The sequence below is a fragment of the Calonectris borealis genome, chromosome W (assembly GCF_964195595.1).
Source record: "Calonectris borealis chromosome W, bCalBor7.hap1.2, whole genome shotgun sequence".
Classification (NCBI taxonomy): domain Eukaryota; kingdom Metazoa; phylum Chordata; class Aves; order Procellariiformes; family Procellariidae; genus Calonectris; species Calonectris borealis.
The window spans coordinates 4,743,700-4,762,373 of record NC_134351.1 but is presented as its reverse complement, the minus strand read 5'-3'; the positions used below and the strand labels follow the sequence as shown (position 1 = coordinate 4,762,373).

Genomic DNA, 18,674 nt, shown 5'->3' with positions numbered 1-18,674 from the left:
TTGACTTTTCTGATGTACATACGAGATGTTTACATCCCTTCAGCAACTGCCTGAGTCACACTTCAGTTTTAAGAGTACAAACAGCATCTTCAGCAACAGATACCAGTTTTAAACACTTTATTCAGAATGACTCTGGAACCTCTCTCCACATTCTATTCATAGTTCAAGTCACTGTGCAATTGTGATGCAGAAAGCACTGATCTGCTGCAGGCCATTAGGAAAAAAACTTCATGAGTAGCATGGCTTTATTGGAAATAAATCATGCTAAAAACTGATCCTTAACAGGTACAAAAAATTCAACAGAGAAGGAAAGGAGAAGAAAGACTGGATGCAATATTAAGACCAACACACGAACTCAAGACTGCTGTGAAAGATCATACAAAAAAGGCAATGAGGAATAGTAATGCAGTGTTCAAGGTGGGAGTACAGGGCAGACAAGAGTTACAATACATCCTGCTTCAATATTTCTTATCCATGTACTTTGTTTAAATACTGTAACAGTAATGGAAGGCAAAAAGCACCACTAAAGAAATAAGAAAAAACACAAAAATAGGAAAAAGTGAAAGCTGGTAATTAGGGAAGGAATAATCTCAAGTACAGTTGCTCAACAGAAACACAACACTTGGGAGAGCTGCTATGTCAACATATATAGACAATACCATTATTCCAGCTCTATGGGAATGACTTGATCTTCCTGGTCTGTGACCTCTTCCCCATACAGTACTGCTCAGGTTATCCTTAGAGGTGTGGGGAGACACCGCATACACACAACAAAGCGGCAGATTCATCAGAGGGGTAAAGCAGGAGGAGGTTATTCCCATCAAATTAGAAAAGCCATGACTAGGAGGCCATGTAACATGGGACAAAGCATCATTAAGCCCTAAACACATAATTCCAGTTAGGTGGGAACACTGGGCAGCTACAGCTTTTAACTTCCAAAAAGGCAAGCCTCCCCCATGGCAAGTCAGAGCACAGTATTCCCAAGCAGAACACAGCAGCTACTGAAGTGACAGAAGCCATGAGCAAGAAATCCTAGAAAATAATCCTGCACTGGAGAAAGTAACACCTATTTTGTCTCCTTACAGCAGCCATAGAAAGCATGCACTTCACTTGATCATCTGGTGAGGGGTGGCAGTTTTAAAGAGGGCCACTGAGGACTTGATAATCTAAATTTGAGTTTAAAGGCTTTTTTTTTTTTTAATCACCTCTTAAAATCATCAAACCAGAAATTTAACTGTAGTAGCTCAACTGTGCATGGTTTGGAGGTTTTGGTGCTGGGGAGGTGTCCTAGTTCTGACGTGACAGCACAGAGATTGTGTGATGCAGAGTTTGCATAGATAGTTTGTCCCCTCCCCAGCCCAAAGAACATTAAGAGGAAGAAGTCACAGCTTAGGATTTTGTTGCATTTGTGAAAAACATGAAATTGGGAAAAAAAATTAAAAAAAAAAAAGTAAAAACCACATTTACAGAGGCTTCCCCTACATCCCCGGGGAAGTGGGACACAAGAGACATACAACATACTCATGGCTATTTCACAAAGCTTCATTGTCTTAAATGAAGTTTATTACAGGCCCCAGTGAAAATATTAAAAATTCACCAATGCATACACTTCTGCACCTTTGTCCAGGTTGTTGTTGTTCTAGAGTGGTTAAGTGCCTTTTTTATTAAAAAAGTTTTTGTTTGTTTTTACATTATTGCTGTGTTTTACAACAAAATTAAAAACCATTTGTGGAATCCACCCAGCAACAAAAAGTCAGTTTCCCCAGAACAAGCCGAAAGCGTAAAAGCATGTTCTGAAGGGGCCTTTTCTATACCAGCTATTTAATGAGCAAGGAAAAAAAAAAAAAATCTATCTCTTCTGTTCCTAGTGTAGATGAATTTACTCCATTTTCCAGAAGGCAAATCCTTTCAATAAATATCAGAATAACTTCCGAGATGCTGAAGTTCCAGAGATACAAGCAGCGGCTCTGTGCAGTTTCTCCTGGAGTCCCATGCTGCCCCTTGTTTCAGTCCAGCGAGATGATGTCGGGAGCGCTGCCGCCGCTGCTGGTTATCACTCCCGTCTCGCTCCTGCTGGAGGAGCTAACGTGCGTGCTGCTCTCGTGGTGACTGGTGGAGGTGATGATGCTGCCAGGCGTGCTGCTTGTTAAGGTTGAGGTGAGACTATCCAAAAACATAGGAGGACAGTACTGCTTGAAACAAACAACGAAGAATGAAGAGACTAACTGCACAAGGGAAATGTATGCTCTGAAGATACATCTTCCCTACAACAAGCACAAAACACATTACTAGCAGAACCTCATTAACACATGCAGAGCAAGAACCGGAGTTCTGCAAACCAGCAAGTAAGCAAGCAGAGGTGGTAGCCACGAGCCCTTCTCCCTCATCCTCCCATTTTTAGTTTTTTTTCTTACTAACTGGTTAGCTTGCGCATTTACTAGCACATTAAGAAACACTGTCAGAACCACATGATGATCACAAAAAAAACCCCTTAGCATTTGGAGAATGTTCGCTGCCCAACTGCGTATTTCGGGCTCCTTTCATCACCAAAGGTAGCAGAATGCTTTTTGCTACTTCGATGGAGGTTAGAATAATTTCATCCCCTCAAGTGGCAGCAGCTGTACTAATAAGCATTTCCATAGTATGTACCTGCAGTGATACATGCGGGTATCTAAACATTTTAGCAGTGATAAATGAGCCCTGATCAAGTCTGATTAAGAAAAATTACTAAGTTGATTTCAATTTCCTGAAGGGGAAGACAAGCCTTCTCAAAGCAGAGCTAAACGTTTTAAGCATTTAGAAACAGAACAAGGTTGCCAGGTGTCAAAGAGGATAAGAAACCCCCACATGCGCGCGCACACACGTCGTTCAACACATCTTACTTTCTCTTACCCCGGGGATTCCAATCTTGGGCATATGTTTGGAACTGAGCCTGAACTGTTTGAACTGTCCAAAGTGGACACTTGATAGCAGCATACCTGCTTCCAGTCTCCCACATGAACAAACTTCCGTTATTCCCACTTTTGGCAGTTCAGATCTCAAGGTCAGGCACAGACTATTGCAAGATGCAGTAAGTGGAAAGAAAAGGAGGCAGTTCATCCTTTGTTTTTAAGGCACCAGAAAGTCAACTCCACAGTAGAGTCTATTACTGTTGTCTTCTAGTGACAGAGAAATGAAACAGAGGGTCTGCTTCAGATCCTCTTGTCTTAGGGAGCCGATATTCCCCCACATTTCGAGGCTGTAGCCTGTCTGTGTAAGAATCTAGTTACAGTAAGAGTCATCCTCCCCGACTGTGTAAAGTTTAAGTTTCCAGGGAAGGAAAAGCACCGCCTAGTTGCTTTTGACCTACAAAATTGCCATATAATCCAAAGCCAATGGGGTTTAGGTGTTACATAGAGGGATTTATTATAAAAGTGTTCAGTCATGCGCCCATCAAATTAATGAAGATATTTTCTTTAAAACTTCATCTCCTACTAATATCAAAACCAACAGAAACAGCAATCAGTGAAGTATATTTACAGAGCTTAATCTGGCCGACAGATACTCGGTATGAACTACGAGCGTGAGGTACGCGATGGGTGTATTCAAGCTAGTGCTGCGCAGGTATCCGCTTCAGAAAGGTAAACTACCGATAAAGAGCGAGGTTCCATGCCTGGGTTTGTCATAGTGAGGCTAAACTGAATCCTCCCTTAACGCATCTTCGTCACCACCTCTTGTTGGGAAAATGGATTTTCCTGGTCTGAGGTTAGGTCTAAGCAGGGGGACTGCAAACGCGGTACGGATGGATGACGACAGCACCCTGATAGTTAATCAAGCAGTATGTCACAAAAAACCAGACTTGGAAATTAACCCCATAGCAGTTCAGAAACATACCTGTGAATCAACTGGGATGAGTGAAAGAAAATCCAGACCTAGAAAGAAGAGAAGGATAATAAATTGATGAGTCTTTCTTTTATTCATACACAACAAATGTAAGGAACTTTTTGTGGTCGTAGAACAGATTTTGCAATTGTTAAACAGTTTCTAAATGGAATATACCACTGTGACACCACTCTCAACGACTACTTCAGGCAGCAGCAAAACGAGTTATCTAGTACAAGTGGCTCTTTTTAAGAATGAGAATGACATAATGATGTATTATTCACTGGATATTGCAGGGTGGTTCAATGTGGTTGCTTAGATGGAGGTTGCCATTTGGAGCTGTTGGTTCATAATGCAAGTTTCACTGCATATTGTACCTGACTTGGCCAAACTGGGACATGAAGAGTGTCATCACATTAAAGATGCTGGAATGAAGTAAAGTCACAACATGCACAAGTCCAAAAACAAGCAGCAGGTCTCTTCCTCCACCCACGGGCAGCCAATAAGGAAACATTTCTAATATCATCCCCGTTTTGTGTCTAGACAAATAAAAGGAACGAAGAAGAGGAAACTACAAGTAGTTCAACGTATATCCTCCAAGAGCAGTGACAACTAGCGTCCGTCTTATACACCATTAGCGTGTAAGCATTTAGGGCAAGATGTTTAAAATTATGAAACCAATGAGAAATTCAGCCTTTTTTGTTTTGTTTCTAAATATTGGCCTTGTGTTTGCTATGTCAACAGAAAGAAATGGTAAACTCACTCCCTCCCTCTTCCCTCACCTCCAAATCTGTTCTGGCCAGCGGCATCTCTCCTCCTCTTCTCCGTTAGAGAAAAATTTTGAAGGAGACTTAAGCTCGGCTGCTTTTACAGAATTGACAGCTGCTTTTGTTCTTGCACGTTCTAGAACTTCAGTTGATAGAGACGGACAACAGTTCTAGACTTCCATTCTCTCCGCTTACTCTCCTATCCAATTTGGGAAGACACCGATTTCTTAACAAGGGAGAAGTGGAGGGAGGGAGCAGTAAGGGAACCAAAATGGACAGAGAAACAAGGGGAATGATATCCATCCCATTGCCAAACTGCTGCTGAAAGAAGAGGAAAAAACCCAGAGATGTTGCAGGGGAGAAATGGAGACAGGCAATGGAGGGGGGAGAGGGAAGTAGAGGAGGCCAATGTGACACCTGTCACCACAAGTCACCACTTCCTGGGCTCTGGGTGCGTTACAGCCGGCAAAAAGAACCCCCAGAGTCCCTATATACAGTGTTCTTTTCAAGGAGCCAGGATAGAAAACAATCAGTATCCCCACCTTTTGTCTGATATTTAGCAGCAGTGTTGAAGAATACATCATAGGCATTTAGGGTATGTCTAGGTAAAGAAAGTCAATAGAGGTCAGCTTACATATTGTAGCTCACCTTAACCTTTTTCATACAGTCTAGACAGAGCACCACTAGAATCAGCTAGCAGAATATCTCTACATCTAGGGCTGGGATGAGCCAGTGCCATCACACATCTATAACTTAAATAAGCAGCTACTCTCCCTCGCATCTACAACACATAACAACCAGATGTTTACACAAAGTCTAACTGAATATAGCGAGAAGTGTTTCTGGCTGCTGTTCCAAAGCGCCAGTTTGTACCCCAGAAGCGATGTTTTTCACATCACTGTTGCGAAGTGCAATCTGAAACTGGAAAGACAGCCTGTACTGGACCTGTCTAGACATCACATCAGTGCAATACTGCATATAGTCTTGTTCCATTAAAAAAAAAAAGTTGATCAATTCTCCAATTTTTACCCACCCCACAAATTAATAAGGCTGTCAGAATACACATTAAAAATAGCCACCACCTACCTGGCAAGTCTGATGAAATACTGGATATTGGTGGATGATGGAATGGTACTGGGTAGTCTGTTAATGAAGGAGGAATAGCAGCAGCATCGACCGTTGTCACGCTGGGCACTCTGACAGTAGATGGCTGATACATGAGAACCCTGTTTTAAACAGCATGGGAAATTACAAACAACCTGGCCGTTAGTTACAGAAGAGAAATCATGCACCGCTGTGCACTCTCATTCACAAGGTCACTATGTTACAACACAACTATAGCGTGGCTACTCACTACACAGTATTCCACTCTAATTTCCTCTTTCATAACAGTCTTCATAATAACATGACCGTATCTTGGCTCTCAACAGCAGCTGTGACATAAGAGCAAGTTGGCATTAAAACAAAGTAGAGTGCTGGAGTCATTTATAACAGTCTACCATTCAGAGACAGAAATGGACATCTGTATCTGTGGAGCGCCCTGGGAGGGACGTGCAGGTAGCCAGAGCCAGGAGGAGAGCACTCGTTTCAGTTTCTCCACGTAACTGTTCCTCGGTGCTAACTGTCACGCCAAGAGCACCACTGACCATTATTCGGCCCCTGGAGCACAGATTACACACGTGCGAGTTAAATATCAAGCCCATCTTTACTCACAGCCTGAGCCCAAGCTAAGTTCAGCTCTCCAGGAGCATGCAACCAGTTAAAACCCTTCTGCATCCCCACCCTCTGCCTGATTACTTCGCGACACTGTTAAAGATGACACCACAGGTGTTCAGGCACCAGCCACGTGCATAAAATATTTCATAAACTCCAAGACAGGTGAAAACACCAAGAGTCCTGCATCCCAGCTGCTCTGCATCCCCGCCTCCAGCCCACCAGCCGTGAGTGCTACCCACTCACGTCTTCCCAGACTGCTGCGTTGGTGCATTTATGCTACTTCTGGTTTCAGAAGCTTGGATTTCAGACCCTCCCTTCCCAGCACCTCTTACACTTTAGCCTATGTCGCTTCTGCCTATAGGAAGGCACTCCACAGTTTTGCCAACCCTAGCATTCAGGCAACATTGTTTACAGGAAATAAGCTATTCCCCAAAAGCCTGGCTTTGACTTGAAGAATGAAAATATGCCATTTCCATACCCAAACAGTAAGGAAAATACATTGGTCACAGATAGACAAGAAAACTCAGTCCTTCTACAATTATGGTTGCAGGTAGCCATCTCAGACAAACACAGGAACATGGAAGGAAGTCTTGTGCCTTCTGAAACTTCATTAAGAGGTGTATTTGTAGCTATTTTATTCTTATAAGAATAAGAAAGTCTCTCGCAGAACTCCTCCACAATCCTCACAAAAAGCAAAAGCATTTCAGTATCACTGCTGAAAGTTGTTGAAGATGACCAACTATTTGCTCACCAAAGACCACACATTCCAGAGACACAGTACACCTGCTCGCTACTTCAAGAGCTGGCAAAACACAAGGGGTTTGTTTTTATTACTATTATTTTAGTACAAGACATAAGCCACTACGCTGAGAGACACAGACACACACCTCATGCATGCAGCAACACTAACTAATAAGCCATTACGAAAAGCTGACGTTTGGAATCATCTCGTGGAGCAGCAACTGCTGGTGAGCCTAACCCGTGCCCCTCTCTTCCTGCAGGTCTCCTGCGCCCTACGGGCTGAGAGCAAGAACTTTACGGAAGCCACAAACAGTAACTGCAGCCGAGTCGCACAGATTGGGACAGACAGAAGGCGGCACAACAGTAAAGCAGCTGGTTAAGCCTGCCGCTGAAGTCAGGCATGACTACAAAGACGGAGCAGTTGACAGAGGACTTGGGAAGTGGTCGGTTGCGCTAGCCAAGGTGCAGGACTGACTGATAACCACGGCCAACAACAGCGTCCAATGCATTCCAGAGTTTAACAGAGAGATGGAGGAAGAGCTTGTCTTGATTCAAAAGAGCACAGCACCTCCCTTCCAAGACTGACAGGATGGATGAAACACGCAACGCCGCCTAGTTTCCTGGGCACCAGAGCAGATTAGATAAAGGGTGTAACAGACAGCGAGAGAAAAGCCTTTAAGATGACACTAACTTAGCAAGAATGCATAAAGCTCCTCCACTTGGCATAATCTGCTTTCTCAGGAGAATCCTGTCCATTAGCTTAATCAGTTTCCTTTTCTATGGAGAAATATCCCTGCAAACACAGCAACAGTCACCGCAAGTCTTTTGTGAGATGTAAAACTATTTAATAGTGTTTTGCCTGTACAAAGGTACCGTATCAATACAACCTTCTGCAAGGAGAGGCCTAGAAATTCTCCTCTGGAAGTGTGGAGCTGGATCCCGAAGAGAAATTACAAGTCCGTTTGTCTACACATCAGTTTATCTGAGACATTACAGAATAACAACTAACTTTAAAATTGACAAACCCTTTGGTTGGGCTTCCTTGTGTTTCAGACATAAATATGCACTTCCTTTTGGCAGGAGGATCTTCCTCTTCATCAGAAGAGCTTTCTATTGTCAAGTCAATAACATCAACTTTCTTCTTGTTTACCTCACTGGCCACCGTCACAGAACACGGTTTGCTAACAACACTGGAACCTAAGCAAGAAAATAAAACATCATTGTTTTTTAAAGGCTGTTGACATCAGCAGTTTCTATTTGCAACAGAACCAGGAACTCAAATCCTGTTTTAGTTCATCTTCCTGGCCACTACAGAGAATGTTACAGCCCAGGAGATATTTTATTAGTATTCTGTATCATATTGGGAATATTAAAGCACAAGCTTTAATATTTACTTACCAGTTTCAGGACCTAAAACAAGAGCAACCTTTCGTTTTCTTAACTGCTATTATAAAGAGCAAAGACAAAGCCCAAAAATGCACACTTTTAGAGATACAACCCTTCCTTTTATTTTAAATGACAAGAAGGTTGGAAGTATTAAGCCCCCAGAAAACAAACATCAACACCCATACACATTATCCAAGCTATAACTAAGTCTCCAAGACTCTCTGTGGTTTGCAACCAGTACCCAGATACACGTACTTTCTATTTTGGTGCACTGTGGACTTGAGACTTTCACAGCTTCTTTCTTTGGCCTCATGGGGCACCAGGAGCCATCTTCTTGGAATTTGATCTCATCCACATCTGAACATTCATTAAGAATTTCCATAAAGAGCCTGAAAAAATAAAGTTGAGCGGTTTCATTTTTGATTCCAAGCAAAATTTTTTATTCTAAGTGAGAAGGAAACACAGTTGAAAAGCTAATTATGATCACCTTTGACCCACTGCATGTACTCTCTCCCTAGTTCATCTTACCCGAGAGCCTTTAATTACAGCCTTCACAGACATCCAGACATCAAAACCTAAAAAAGTATCCCAACCTACCCAAATTCCACTCCAACATTACTGCAATTCATAGATTTCCATACAGAAGCAGACATCATAATCCTTTGAATCAAGTTTGACATTTGTTTATGAGTTAAAGTATAAAATTTAAGTTAATAGCTTCAGAGATAGGCTCAGGTAAAAGGGAGACCTATCCTTAGATGTCACATTTGGATTTCTCCAGACGAAATAGCTGCTGGAGGGTAGGAAGGCTCTGCAGAGGGACCTGGACAGGCTGGATCGATGGGCCGAGGCCAATGTATGAGGTTCAACAAGGCCAAGTGCCGGGTCCTGCACTTCGGCCACAACAACCCCAGGCAACGCTACAGGCTTGGGGAAGAGTGGCTGGAAAGCTGCCCGGAGGAAAAGGACCTGGGGGTGCTGGTTGACAGCCGGCTGAACATGAGCCGGCCGTGTGCCCAGGTGGCCAAGAAGGCCAACGGCATCCTGGCCTGTATCAGAACTAGTGTGGCCAGCAGGAGCAGGGAGGTGATCGTGCCCCTGTACTCGGCACTGGTGAGGCCGCAGCTCGAATCCTGTGTTCAGTTTTGGGCCCTTCACTCCAAGAAGGACATGGAGGTGCTGGAGCGTGTCCAGAGAAGGGCAATGAAGCTGGTGAAGGGCCTGGAGAACAAGGAGCGGCTGAGGAACTGCAGTTGTTTAGCCTGGCGGAGACTGAGAGGAGACCTTATCACGTTCTACAACTACCTGAAAGGAGGTTGTAGCGAGGTGGGGGTCGGTCTCTTCTCCCAAGTAACCAGCGATAGGACCAGAGGAAATGGCCTCAAGTTGCACCAAGGGAGGTTTAGATTGGGTATTAGGAAAAATTTCTTCACCGAAAGGGCTGTCAAGCATTGGAACAAGCTGCCCAGGGAAATCACTATCCCTGGAGGTATTTAAAAGACGTGTAGATGTGGTGCTTAGGGACACGGTTTAGTGGTGGACTTGGTAGTGCTAGGTTAATGGTTGGACTCAATGATCTTAAAGGTCTTTTCCAACCTAAACAATTCTATAATTCTCTTCTATGATAAATATACTGAGGCTCAAGAGTTTGATGATGCAGTTACTTGGGATTAGAAACTAACAGTCTAATGGTTCCTCCTAGTCTAAAGTATTTTTACAAAGAAAATAGTATGAAATGGCTAAACCTCAAGTCACAATAGTAGCTATCAAGTACATCATGAAAAATTTTAAGTAATTGTGTGATCCGCAAACCCAGTCTCTTACCCATCTAATATTAGGCTCTCATAAGCTGCCTTTTTGTCACAGACAGGGCAGATCCAGGTAGGCTTCTTTTCATTCATTTGAAGATAAAGAGCAGCATCAAAACATTGCAGGTGTGTGCAAGTAACAGCCCGGCATGGGATTGTCAGTCTCATTTTTCCCAGCTGCAGGAGATGCATTTAAAGAGTGTCAGAACAGAAGACAGTGAAGTAGACCTGGTGGCTAACAACCAAATCAGAGGCAGTCGGTGAAGTAACTGTCTCTTCTCACTACAGAGGTGCCCAGTGCTAAGGTCGCTGCAGGCAAATCCACCCTATCAAAGCACGTACGGTGCACTTAAAGGAACAATAAAGCCATCCTCAAAGTCTTCACTGAGTGGAAAACAGTCTGAAACATTTCTAATGGACCTGCATCAATATTATTTCTAGGATTTTATTTTTATTAAAAGACCTACTGAAGCACCCGCTTTATCATTTTCTTTTAGCCAAATATTTCAAGCGTTTTTGTGAGCTCCAGTTACGTTAGACTCGGAATGGCATTATACCCATTTTAACATTTGGCTTAACAGACCAGTCACTAACACAAGGCCAGTTTCTACCTGGGAAGAGAAACCCCAAGGGAGCATTTACCTCATTACACAGTGGTCAATTTTTTTGTTTGTTATAGTAGCTGGCAGTATAAGCAATACTACCAAGATGAGGAGATCCAAAGTTTTATTTATCACTGTGCCCTTTAATTATTCTCTCACCCTGCCCAATTAGTCTCAACACCTCAATATACAAGATTACTCCTTTTAAAGGCCTCACTATACACACGAGTAGCAACTTGATTCTGACTGCATTACAACTGAAGCATTCACAGTTCCAAACCATAGTTGGTTGAACGCTGCTACAATCAGGTGCTTGTAGATGCACCCTTCTCCCCGCTATTTTATATTAATGAATCACTTACAAACCAAAAGCCAGTGAAGTTCCTAAAGCAGGGCCTTCTAAAAGCAGCCCAACTCTGCACTAAAGACGAATGCACAAATCTGTACATGGTAATTTCCAGCCGTACTTACAGGACACATCAGAGATACCCGCAGACTGGTTGTGGCAATCTCACTATCAGGATCTGCAGTTAGTTTTTCTTTAACTATTAAAATAAATTAAGAAGTTATACGGAGACATCATTATTTAAAATGCTAACCTTGATTCGCCAGTACATGTACTTTAATTCCAGCTAAAACAATTAAGCATCTAGGAAACTAGTTCATAGCAATATCAAACAACAACAGTTTCACTATTTATAAGTGACTGGCAAACACTGTGCATCACAAGATTGTTTGATGTGCAGCAGAGCACTAACAGCCACAATGGTTAGTAGAGCAAGCTCAACCAACATGTGAAGCGATAAATAAAATAATCATCAGTGAGTGAGGTACAAAGACAATCAACGTCACACGCAAGTGAGGAGAACCCATATTTAGGACATCTACCTGCACCTCACAGCCTACCACAGTAAGTGGTGCTCCTGGCATTCCCGTAAGAACATTTCAGATGGGATCCCTAGGTGTGCCTCCTTACCGCCTCAGGGACCCTCACTGAAAAAGTGCATGATGCCTCAGCAACAGCAAAGGGAATCCTTGATACTCTGGGCATGGACTTTCTTTTCAAAATGCTGCAAATCCCCTAAGTATTACCAGTTCTAGTTTTAAAGAGCCACCAACCACCCTCAAAAAGTACAGACAGGCAAATTAATTTGACTTACTTAGTGCTCTGGAATGATCGGGGTTTCTGATACCTTTCATTTTTAACCTCTGCAAAAGCATAGCTGAAGTGAGCTGACGAACGAGATACACAGACATGGAGTAATTCTACAAAAAGAGTGATTAAAGATTAAATATTGATTTCATACAGTACTTCCACTATGACAACACAGTACTATTTACACTAGTTGCAGCATACAGTAAAAACCAAAAACATGCCGATTTGTTGCTTAATAGTTATGAAAAGCATTGTCAGACGACTTCATTACTGTGAAGGAGTCCAATACTCTGCCAGAATTCTCCTGCCAATCAAGTCCAATTTTCCTACTCCAGTTGTGACTTAACTAAGAAGAATAACTCCACAACCAAGAGACAATCTGGGCTCTTTTCTTTGAAAGATGATTTAGACTGGTGACACACCTTCTCATACATAAGAACTTCTCACGTTTGTCTCCTAAATCCTTCCCTTTTTTCAGTGTCAATCTGTTAGCGGGGAGCTCAAAGCCAATCAAGTGACAAAAGAAAAGATGAACGGTCTTTCAGGTGCAAACACAACACCTTCAAATGGCACACAGCTGCACCAATTTCTTTGCACCTTTTCTTTAGCTTGCTCTGCACTTTTAAGTCAAGCCTCATTACACCATACCCATTCCTCTGAGGCTGGCCACGTTCCCTAGCATTTACTACTCTTCCCTAATTCATACCGCTTGCCAGCTGCTTTTGTTCAGTGTTCACTCTCTCTTCAAGGTCACTAATGAAGAGAAAATTCTGCAAGTCCCACTACTACAGAATAATAATGGTTTCATCTGTATAACAAACATGATCTCTTATTTCCACTCCCTGCCGGCCACCTTCTTATAGCTCCTATACTGTCTGCGTACTGCACAAGAATTTTAAACACCACCTACTGCCCTGCTCCTCCTTTACCACTATAGGAAAACCAGCTCTTACCTAGATGAGCAGATAAAGTTATCTAAATGCATGGGAAGCTACTAAGAAAAACAGGTATTTTTTTTCCCTTAAAGAATGACTATACATTGCACTGTTTATTGCCTACAGAAAGAATTCTATAGGCTCAGGTCTGACCACCTCTGTGGGATTAATGCCTCCTTTGCTCAGAAGCCCACCACTATCAGTCCAGTACCTGCCAATAAGCTCTTACCACGTGAGCCCGCTCTTACCACTCCGCGCTGTCCCCAAGGGCCCCGTTTAGAGGATGAACAGCGATGGCCGCTGTGCCAGTAAACTTAGGGCAGAGCACCAACATTAAACCAGAGAACTCGCTTCACCACTCGGGGCAAGGGGGAATGCTGGGACAACCTCCAGTTCATCTGCTTCCATGAGAATATGTTTTGGCAGATGCAGGGGGAAGAAAGCAGGGGTCAGCAGGAAAGGCCCAGACCACACACAACCCTGCCGTCATTTCAAGATTCTTGTGCTTTATGATTGGGAAGCAATGGCTTAGCTCTTTCCCTCCACCTCCGTCTTAGAAAAAAAACCTTTGCTGTCAGCACTGCCCTTCATTTATTTTCTGAACATCAGCTTTCTCTCCAATTTCTTTTTTAAATTTTAGTGTATAAAAGCTTATACTGGAGTCTCACTTTGAAACATGTGGTGTCTCTGGTCCACAGATTTTGATTTTGAAGACAAAAGTAAGAGGTAAGCTACTTTGATAATTGAATCCAGAAGGATTTACACAACTAGTGACAGAGGAATAAGTAGTTCTTGACTTACCAACAGCTGAAAGGGCTGCTGCAACAGCTATTTAAACTAGGAAGAATTCAGAAATTCCTCACACTCTCCCTTTCTTTCCTTAGTAAATCCATAGGGGGATTTCTAAACAGCCACACAGCCGTTTTAAAGGCTAATTCCTTTTCAACTATGATTAATGACTGCAGGCACTAGAAAGCAACAGGTATCACATTTCAGTCACCACCCCCTTCCTCTCCTGCCACCTGAAGTCTAGCATGCTTTTCCCCCACTGCAGCTTTCCATGAAGTTTAGAACTGCATTATGAAGAGGCTTCAATTTTAATTTTCTTTCCCAGCTCTCCACCCTTCCCCACATTGAGTCACTTGTCCCTCAAGTCACCCAAACTTCCAAAATACTCTTCATTTGTAAGAAAACACACACTGCTCGGATACCCTGCATTACAAACGCACACGGCACACAAGTACGGTCCAACCAAGCATGTTTGAGATCCATCAAGCCCAGGAACAGCTGACATCAGCAGCCTGACACCTCCCCAGTAAACCCTTCCCAGCAACCTGCCATCTAAGAGCTTTCTGAGCTGGAAATTCCACCCCTGTTTTGGTTTATTTGCAAGTACAATTTAAAATCAACTCATAGAGAGGCCATTTTCATGTAAAAAAAGGAATCTCAAAAGAATAGAGATGGAAATATCCATTAAGCAGTTCTTCCTAGGAAATAAAAATTGCTTTTGTAAAACTACTTAGAATTACTTGGTTAGAAAATAGAAAAACCTCAAAAGAAAATGCATGCCTCCACCCCCACGGCCTTGGCACATCTGGTCAGTTTAAAAAGCCTTCTCGAATGGACAGTTACAACAAATGCTGAGAAGTGTTATTTTGTCACGTCTGAACTGTTTTGTACTATTTACACCACAAAAAGATTTTGGTATTTTTGACACACATTTCAGGCAACCCCTAACAGCGGACTGTCTAATGTGAATTCTATAAGGGAGTCTTTGGAGTCTGTATGCAAGTTTTATGTACATTACTGTAAACTACAATACTTCTAGAGCAAATTCTGTTTCCTGGCACTGATAATAAATTCAGTCACTTAATACTAAACGCTTGCTGGTGTATGCCTTGCCAGCAACATCAGGCAGTGGGGGAGAAGGAATGCTACATGAGGTTATTTAGATAACTTTCCACATCCTACAGAACATACAGTTTACCTTTCCAATTTCAGAAGCCCAGGAAATGGAAATCTGGTTTGGCACTGCTGATGACAACCTAACTAGAGATGTTATATTCAAAGGGCGCCCAGGTCGCTTCTGTTCAATTCCATTTTTTGGCGGTGGAGCATATCCCTATGGGAAGAAAGGACAAGGAAAGTGTTACCAAGTCTCCCCGCTGTACTCTGAAACAGACTTGTTAGTTTTAAACAGATCTATGGGAAGCAGGTAAACCTAGAGGCTCTCCAGGCTGGAGACTAAGTTCTACACTTACTCTGAGAAATATCAGTCTTTGACAGTCTGAAACCATAAGTCAGCCACAATTTTAAAGTCTTTTCAGGTTTTAATGTGGTTTTACAGAAGTGCTGAAAAGGTGGAAGAGAACAGAGTTTTGGTCTAGGTAAGTTTACTGAAGAGTAAAAAGCAGTGTTGATGCTTTGTCCTTTCTTTCCCCCACCCCACTGAAAGAGAGCAGAACATTGCAAGGACACAGCCTTGGTGACAAACACAGCAAGTCATGAAGAGTTAATTCAGTGTTTCACACCCGGAAAACACTTTGTTGATTCTATTTAAGAAACAATAAAGCCCTGTTCCAAGAGCTTCACATCTCCTTGGTCTCTGCTTTGCCTCATATCAACTACACCTAGCCCCATTAGCAACAGGTTGTTATCTGCCAAGGCCCCTGAAGAAGAGCTGTACCTGGAATATCAGCTGTATTTAAGAGCTAATAGGCTTTTCTGTTGTCTGTAGAAACAAAATAAATAGGTATTGTTTGCTCAGCTTTGAAGAATTTCATAACCTAGACTGCTTTTCTCTGTAGTTTTATTTCGTATATGATGCTTGCGAATTGAATCAGGAGCCATCTGGTTGCCTTTGGCTTCTAGGCAAGCACATGCTCTCCAGCATATCGTGAGCAGAAAGTACCGGTGCCGCGTGAAGGAGCACACAGCCTAACTGCAGCTTATTCATCTCGCCCTGCGTCTGTCACTGTGAAAGCAAGCCAGTCTTGTAACAGGAGCTCTGAGAATCTCTGTTCTGAGCTCACACAGACAGCCTGCAGTCCACTCATCTCAAAAACTCATCCTGCACCAGAAGGATGCCAATAAAAGATCGCAGCCCTCTGTCTTGCACAGAACTGCCAGATGAACTGCCAGAGTCAGAACACACTGACTGCCAGATTTCACTTAGTTCAAGACAGTGTTGTTCGATACAAGAAACTCTCCCAGAAAGGATATGCTGGAAAAACACACACACATGTATTTTTTTAACCAGAGAAACACACACATTCACAGCCTAGTGCTTGGAAAAAGAGTTACTTTGAAAGTCTGAAAATAAAAAACAGAAATAAACAGCCTCTGCCACTCACTAGCCAAGCATACCATAGGATAATCACTGCCTTTAATCCAAGGAGGACTCAATAGTTGTCACATCATTTCGTAGGTTTCCAAAGCAGCTCTATTACTAGTCCATACATTTCACCTGATCGTCAAGCCTTGGCTGTGCCTCACCACTGCCCTTTATTAATTTCACAGGATTCTTGCTTGCAGTGACAGAATAGGGACTCGAGCTTCTACAGGCACGTCTGCCAGGCCAGAGCGGCAGACAGCAATTGCTGAAGAACTCCCTCTAACTCAGATGATGAGTGACCCAGTAGCTATCAGGAATCTTACCATGTGTGCTTTATCACAGATTATAGCGGCAGCAGATGTATGGGGACTGCTGACAATTTCACATTTAAAAGAATGAATGATTTGCCATTTCTTTAATCAGACATAATAGCTGCAGCCATTTACAGAGTATACATCCCAATTGCTTTGTTGTAGTAGGCCTTTCTCTACTATGGTGACTTTAAAATGAGCTTATGTGGATGAACACACCATCCCTGCAATATTTAGGAGCGTATTTCCACACACACTGTACCAGCCACAATAATCCTGCTGGTCTTCAACCTAAAGTGAAGCTGCCTTGCTTTCCAGAGAGCAAGGATGCAAGTTCTTTTGTATTTCCTAACTTTTTTTCTTTTTTAGAGACAGACTCTGCAGCACAACGTGCTTCATTTCAGTCAAGCTTTTGATGTTTTCTTCCACAATGACCTTGAGATCAGATTCAATCTTGTACTCCTAGAACACTTTAAAACCTTCCCCTCCCAGCCCTTCCAGGACTTAGGTAAAGACCACTCTGCTCACCTATCACAACCAGCATGGTCTACCACTGTTTACTTAGGCTGCCAATTCCAGTGGCTAGCAAATGCCAACATTATTTGGGTTTTTAAGTCTTCCACGCTTCTTGCAAGAAGCATATTAGTCAAAGCAGGTGGAATCTGCTACAGCCAGAAAATCTATCAACAGAAAGTGCGATTGCTCTTCTATCTGGCTATTTCCAATCTGCCCTGGCATATTTGATTTTGTCCTTTGAAAGAGACCTGCAGTGGTCTGTGGAGGTCCCCTGAGAAGAAAAGCGAGTTACCTTTTTGGACTTTCGTGTTTTGTCTTGCCTACAAGAGAAGTCAAGGGGAGAACCACCTGCTGTAGTGCATTATGTATAAAATCCTTGTTACTTGCCAAGACACCAGCGTGCAAGGCTCTACATTCACTCCTTTTAAGTCAGAACCAACACTGTAAGAGGAGGACACAGATAGTTGTAGGAATACAAGAAAACACCATGTTAACATGACTTGACACAACCTGAAGCGGTACTGGCACACTGGCAGCATTTCTCTGTAGTTTTTGGTAAGGATTGCAGCCAAGGAGATGACCAAGAATAATTTAGACATCTGCAGAGGCATGAACTGCTATACCAGGGCAAGACAGAACAGTACTCACTTAAGAATTGTACAAGTTGGCAATAGAGGCTGGCATCACTGATTAATTACCTAACACCAACACTACCGAGTTGGACAATAGTGGTCTTTGAGGCAAAGAAGTTACCTTACAGTTCCTGCAACAGAAAGGAACCACCAGAGGGATGCAGACAGTGACCAAATCAACAGAAAATGTTTGCAGGAGCACTAGGACTGAGACTATATTTGTCATTCAGCTTATACTGAAGGAGGAGAGAAAAGGAAGTTGCCAAGACAATAGTCATTTATTCACTTTCTCACCTAAAGTTTCTGCTGAACAGTTTAAAGAATCGTCTTATGAAGTGTAGGAAGAACCTATAGGATTTAGATCTAAAGCAAAGCAATAATCCAAGATTACAAACAATTTTTGCTATGACTGTGACATACATTACGCACAAAATGGAAGCATAACACAGCATAGCAGGGTGTAAACTGTATTAGCAAGACTGAGAACCAACAGACATTGATGTCCACAGGATAACATCAGACCCAATTCTTTTTGGCGGGTTGCTTAAAGAAAGGAAGACAATCTGCAGAAGAAAGGAGAAAATCCTCAAGTTTGTCACAGAGAACATAACTGGCATTTGCAGAAAATACTGACCAGAAAACATTAGAAAGAAATCCTCTTACACACAGAAGAACAGTGATGCAATAGTTGAAGTAGGGAGAAGAGAAGCTAGAGAGTCTCATTTAAGCTGAGTAGAGGCAAAAAAAAGCATAATGGTTGCATACGGCAGGAGGGAGGGTACAGGATAACACATCTGACACACCAAGAGGGTGACAAACATTCTGAAAAAGAGGTTTCACACCTCCTCTCTCCACACAGCATTTTTCCAAACCCACTGCTGTACTTTTTCCATCTTCTATAGCTTCCAG

The 18,674-nt window shown here is 42.6% G+C and overlaps 1 protein-coding gene across 5 annotated transcripts in view; it reads right to left on the bottom strand.

Moving 5' to 3' along the window:
- Positions 1 to 1,547: 1,547 nt before the first annotated feature.
- Positions 1,548 to 18,674, bottom strand: part of LOC142075070 (E3 SUMO-protein ligase PIAS2) — a 31,091-nt gene continuing 13,964 nt past the window's right edge. Inside the window, exons 6-14 of one of the 5 annotated variants that reach the window (XM_075136076.1) lie at positions 14,960 to 15,094; positions 12,042 to 12,147; positions 11,353 to 11,426; positions 10,296 to 10,456; positions 8,727 to 8,860; positions 8,111 to 8,282; positions 5,715 to 5,854; positions 3,874 to 3,911; positions 1,548 to 2,189 (exon numbers count right to left, since the gene is read on the bottom strand). In XM_075136076.1, the coding sequence (XP_074992177.1) occupies positions 2,007 to 2,189; positions 3,874 to 3,911; positions 5,715 to 5,854; positions 8,111 to 8,282; positions 8,727 to 8,860; positions 10,296 to 10,456; positions 11,353 to 11,426; positions 12,042 to 12,147; positions 14,960 to 15,094 (1,143 nt within the window). In that variant the 3' untranslated portion in view covers positions 1,548 to 2,006. Of the gene's footprint in view, positions 2,190 to 3,063; positions 3,159 to 3,873; positions 3,912 to 4,323; positions 4,401 to 5,148; positions 5,230 to 5,714; positions 5,855 to 8,110; positions 8,283 to 8,726; positions 8,861 to 10,295; positions 10,457 to 11,352; positions 11,427 to 12,041; positions 12,148 to 14,959; positions 15,095 to 18,674 lie in introns of those variants that run through there. The other 4 variants (XM_075136077.1, XM_075136078.1, XM_075136079.1 and 1 more) reach the window with 4 other exon arrangements.